The sequence below is a fragment of the Chaetodon trifascialis genome, chromosome 18, assembly GCF_039877785.1.
Source record: "Chaetodon trifascialis isolate fChaTrf1 chromosome 18, fChaTrf1.hap1, whole genome shotgun sequence".
NCBI classification, from domain to species: domain Eukaryota; kingdom Metazoa; phylum Chordata; class Actinopteri; order Chaetodontiformes; family Chaetodontidae; genus Chaetodon; species Chaetodon trifascialis.
Window position 1 is genome coordinate 928291 of NC_092073.1, and position 6000 is coordinate 934290.

Genomic DNA, 6000 nt, shown 5'->3' on the forward strand with positions numbered 1-6000 from the left:
GAGACGGTGCAGAGGAGCTTCAGGTAAGCCTAGGCAGCTCTTTCAGTTCAGGCAGCAGCTGTGAAGAGTTCAGCTCGCAGCAGAAAAAGAAAGAAGCGGGTAAGAGTCCCATGAATGCCGTTTTATTTTCACAACAATGTAAAAATGGGCAGAATTTTATTTATTATCTGCATTGTTTTTGACAAACATGCTCACATATGTTATCATGTGTTATTGTTTCTTAGCAGTACTAATATTATATTAACACCTGTATATACAGCTGCTGGAAGCAAGAAGGAGTGTCCTAGCTCTCCAAACTCTGCCAGACACTGCAAGATCGGCTGGAGAGCGACCCAAAGTATGTGGCGACACACCGCAAGAGGCTTCACATCGAGTCCCCTTCAAAGCTACAGGCGCCACCTCAGTATGACCCAGAGGCAGCAAAGAAGCATTTCCAGAGGCCTTAGACTCTTTTTCATGCACCATGGACCAGCGGCATGGCCCAGCCCAGAGACTCTTATCAGTGAACCCCTCTGCACAGTTCCTTGCTTTTGTGTGTGTGTGTCACGATTTCATTAAAGCCTTTTTTCAAAATGTTTCTGTCAACTGTGTTCTTTGTGTTCTACTGTGTGGTAGTGTAGAAGGTGGATCGCCAAATAAATCAATGAATCATCAATCAAATAAAATATATATATCATTTATATTATATATATATATATATAACAATATAATAACAAATTTTAATATATTAATTGATTATAGAGTATTTAATTTAATATGTATTTATTATTATTATTATTATTAATATTATTATTATTTGTGGTGCACAGATGACCAATAGCAGCAGAGTTGTCATCCAATCACATGATCACTCACTTATGTGATTGGAGTTGCTATCCAATCACATGATGGTTTTCTTTTAAAATGCCTGTGGAATCATTCAATGGTTGTTTGTGAAGTCAGCAGGCCAGCCTGAGTAGATCAACGTCGGTAGCATTCATGTGCTAATTAGAGCTATTCACACCTCCGCGAAGGCGCGATTAACCACGCCCCCCGCCGACAGATGGTTCGTTTCCGACGATCCGGCGAAGTTCCCCATAAACTTGCCGTAAATTGCCGAAAATCAACGAAATTCGCGGGGATTTACGGGTCGAAAATGTGGTTTTTCATGCAGTGTCAGTGTTTGTAGAGTTCTCCCCTTTTGGGAACCAGACACTCTAGCAACTCTCCATTGCTAGGCTACCTTTCTCCTTCTTCAGGTCACCGAGAAGAGCCTCCATAGATGGTGGAAGAGCGTGGCACACCTCTTATAGACCTTGTATGGCACTTCACTAGGTCCTGGAGCTGTGCTTTTTCTTGTGTTTTTGAGGACCTCCTGCAGAGTAGGCTCCTTGACGTCGAACTCGGTGGCGGGGTCTGCTATTGTTATCATTGCTTTGCATTCCCCTAACAACTAGCACTTCATGCTCCTTCCTCCTTAGAAGTTGTTGAGGTGCTGATCAACCTTCTCTTTTGAGCATGTTAGACGTCCACTGGAAAAGTGGAAACTTTTGCAGCTGCTAGGTGAAACCACATGGGTTTGTAATAAAGGCTGCCCACTCCCTGGCCCTATTTCTGGTTCTCCTCTTAAGTCATTCTGCTCTACAGGGAGCAACAAAGTTCTTCTTGATGATGTACCGTAGATGTGATTTTAGCTCTTCCCTGAGTATAAGGATCCTCATCTCCATCCTCAAGGTGCCGCCTGCTCATCAGGAGCAATAACCACACCCCACTCACACCCTAATGGCACAGCTATCTGGAGAAATTTGGGGTTCAGTATCTTGCCCTCAAGGTGCAACCTGCTCATTTGGAGTGATAACCATACTCACAAAACAATGGCACAACTATCAGGAGCAGTTTTTGGTTCAGTATCTTGCCAAAGACAAGACACCTGTAGACTGTAGGGGCCAGGGATTAAACCACTGACTGTCTGATCTATGAACAACTGCTTTACACATCCCCACACATCACGTACTGATGATGATTGATGACATGAGTTGGAGTCATTGGTCAACATCACCTTTGGCTGAGGCTTAAAGGATCCTGTCCATATCCTCATCAAACTGGAGCCACTTTCTCTCCTTACTAGCTGCAGGCTACTTCATCTGACAGCAGTCTGACATTGTGCTTAGGGGTGGAGACAGTGGTACTTGGAGGTTCAGGGCACTGTGGGTTGACTCTGGGCCTGGCTCCTCCTTCGTCTTCTCCTCACATTCTACCACCCGCATCTTATATTAGCTTGATGAATCATCAGACAGAAGCTGTGTAAGTCCTGAATTACTATAATTATTCTAGTTTAATTATGCACGACATGACTCCACATTGACATTGACCTGCATGTATATGTAATGCCATTGACATGCCAAAAAGTATACTGTACAGTAGATTCAGACTTGTGAAATGTGTATCCACCACTCTCTTGAGTTGTCTGAGTTGTTTTGTCCTGTTCAAATTGTACAAAATGCTAGATTTCTGTGCTGCTTTTGGATGTTCAAATGAAAGAAATGCCACAACTAAGAAACACTATTGTACAGGGGATAACATTTCACAGACGAGAAGTTGCTTTACAATATTGTGTATTGTGTATATGGATGTAATGCTACATGATCACATTAAATGATACACTTGAATCTACACTTATGTGAATGAGCTGAAGCAGGTGATCAGCCAAGATTTGTTTTACACTTAAATACATAAATACAACTAGACAAATTCCCCCTGGCGGGAAATTTTGAGAGTGATACAGTGCGCAAACGCCGGGGTGTGTGGCTAGCACTAGCATATTAGCACAACAACCTGATATCAAAAGTCAAACCTGTTCATAGGACCTCATGTTAGCATTAGCCACAATGCTAACAGTGGCTAATGCTAAGCTAACATTAGCATGTCAAACAACACATTGAATAGATCTCAAACAACATTAGGTTAGCATGTTTACATTAGCATGCTAATCATTAGCATATTAGCACAACAACCCGATATCAAAATCCAACCCTGTATGCACCAACAAGTTCATAGGACCTCAGGTTAGCATTAGCATGTTAGCATTGTGGCTAATTCTAACAGGCCAACATCACTCATTACATTACTAACATTTCAAACTCACCAGTAATCGGCTCGGCTCTGGCTCGTTATCAAGCCACTGCAGAGCTTGATGAGGAGCTGATCATTTGAATCAGCTGCATGGCTGCAGCTGAAGCTACATATGTGTGTTTGTGTGTGTGTGGCAGAGGAGTGCTCAGAGAGGCACTGAGGCTCAGAGGTTGCCACGGCAACTTGAGGTCAGGCCAGCAGTTGCCGTGGTGATGAGCCCTTTTGGCTCTGTGAGGGTCTGAGAAACATCTAAATTTGGCCTCTGCGCACCCCTCGAACAAACAACAAAACTCCTATTGCCGAAATTTCTTCAGCATCAAAGCTACAAGGCTTTGCTGTACACTCTGTTCACTTTATTTTTTTTGCTGGGGTCAAAAATGTGGATTTTAGTCTCTCCTGTTTTTGCTTTGTAATGGACCTTATGGGCTAGGTCAGAGTTACTCTCCGCACTCAGAGGCTCAGAAGTCAAACATCGTAAGTCCTATTGCTTAGCCAGACACATTGTGAGAATCAGCACAAGCGGCACTACAACTTTGGAAAATTTTCCACGCGTAGAGTGAAATTTGTGGTTTGGAGGAGCGTGGAAAGACAAAATTTCAGACACTTTTCAGAACATCTCTCCACTCTGGCAGTTGGTCTCCTCCACTCTAGCACGAACATTCCGTGCAATACACACCCATTATAATCTCAAAATTTCTGCCAAAACAATCATGGTCATTGAACAGTGATACACCAATACACAAGACTTGTGTCTACATTTTAAAGTTGGAATGGTGTCTCTAGGTGAACGTATGCTGGAGCAGTAGTCCTTTGAAAAAGGTCGATTTTTTTTCACTTTTTTCGCCTCGTCCGATTTACTTTGAATGGGAAATTTTCGTGCGTTTTTCGCGTCTTACGACAGAATGATCATAAGCAAGACATCATGACAACTACTGACAAGATAATTTTCTTTATGTATTTATTGTTATTGATACTGACAGTAAATAATCAGACAGGGAACATGGGAAGAAAGAGAGGTATGACCTACAGCAATCTTCCCCAGACAAAAACTGTGTCTTGAACACAAGGTCACCAAGCCCCACAGAATGAATTCTAATATCTGTACCACCATCATGCCAAAATTCCCATATTTCTTGTACACAGTAAATCAAAAAATCAAATCAAATCAAAATCTGATGGATGTGGATGGTTTGGGAGACATTTACTGAACCCATTTAATCTCCTCAGAGGTTAAACCATTTACATTGTAATTATTAGTTGGCCCTTCCTCTTGTGACACCTTGAGGACAAAACTATCAGTCAGAATGTTGATCACCTTGAGCACCCTGGTCAACTCCAGCCAGGTCCAGTGGTTCTGTTCAGCCACATCCTGCTGTCCATCAAGCATTTTGACGTGTATAGCTCATCTTTCAGTCTAGATAGATACGTATATACATCTTACAGATGGCTGAATGACTACAAAAAATGTGGTGGAAAGAACCAAGGTGTAGACATAGTGTAACACTGTCCTATATGGGATGTCATGAATATTTCAGCTTCTAATAGCCATTGTCTGGGCTTTAGACTTTTTGTGGTTGATGTGTAATTAACATGTATGGTTTGTGCATGTTTGTCTACGTATGTCCATTCCTGCAGGTGCGTGCCAGTGCCATTGCCCAGGATGCGGACCAGAACTATGACTATGCCAGTAACAGTGCTGTGCTGCATCTGGAGCCAGGAGATGAGGTCTACATTAAACTAGATGGGGGCAAAGCTCATGGGGGCAACAACAACAAGTACAGCACCTTCTCTGGATTCATCATCTATGCTGACTAGGCACCAACACATTCATGCCTTCAGCTATTTACAAACCTCGTGGCCCAATCCTTCTACAAATCTTCCGTCATGAATAAGATGTTTTATTTTCTCCAATTTGCCATCATCACTGTCTTCAGTACAAGTGGCTTTGGACAATGACATGAATGAAATGGGGAAATTGTATGAGCTCAGATATCTCTTTATACCATTACAACACAAACACATTATGTACAGCTGATGTGTTTATGTTAATGTAGTGCTGTCACAGAGTGATGGAGGTGAAGGGAAGGAGTAGTTTGTGTGTGTGCATGTTGGAGGCTGTGGGCAGAATGACACATACAGTAGGGACCCTTCACTACTAAATCTGATAGGGCCGTACGCTTCCTGTAAACAAACAATATTTAAGCAAATTAAAAAAACATGTATATATATATATATATATTCATGGTAATTCTAAATGCAATTGTTGCAATTGTTATTTTCTGTCTGTCTGTCTGTCTGTCTGTCTGTCTGTCTGTCTGTCTGTCTGTCTGTCTTTCTTTCTTTCTTTCTTTCTTTCTTTCTTGATATAATGCTGTGAAGATAGCAAGAAAGCTGGTAACACTTGAAGTGCTTTATGATACACTGGCAGCAGATTAAAATTCCCATTCTGAACATATTGAATCATTGATAAAAAAAAAAATGTAATTGTGTATAATCAAAAATATCTACTTTTGAAAGTATTTGAATCAATACACTTTACACAATCTCATGTTCTGATTTTAATATCAGTCATTATATGATGTGGTTATTTGTCAATATAGGTTTGTGCTTTCATCAATGACAAGCCTTAAGCCTATTCCATAAACAGAAACACTGTTACTTAAACCTTACTCACATAAACTAAAAACTTTGAAAGAAGGAAGTGAGGGCAACCATGTTGAATTTAAGACAACTGCTGATGCAAGAACTGTACACCACAATCTACTGCTCCACATCACACCTGGTATTGAGCAACAATATTAAGCAGCAATTCCAAATTTGTGACTGCTGGATTCGGCATGAAAAATATTATTATTCATGTCCAAACTACTACAAAATAATGGCAGAACT

The 6000-nt window shown here is 41.2% G+C and overlaps 1 protein-coding gene across 1 annotated transcript in view; it reads left to right on the forward strand.

Annotated features, from left to right (window-relative positions):
• c1ql3a (complement component 1, q subcomponent-like 3a) overlaps positions 1-4962 on the forward strand; it is a 64435-nt gene extending 59473 nt beyond the window's left edge. Inside the window, exon 2 of the mRNA XM_070986346.1 lies at positions 4747-4962. Coding sequence (XP_070842447.1) covers positions 4747-4926 — 180 coding nt within the window. The 3' untranslated portion in view covers positions 4927-4962. The remainder of the gene's footprint in view (positions 1-4746) is intronic.
• The last annotated feature ends 1038 nt before the right edge of the window (positions 4963-6000 follow it).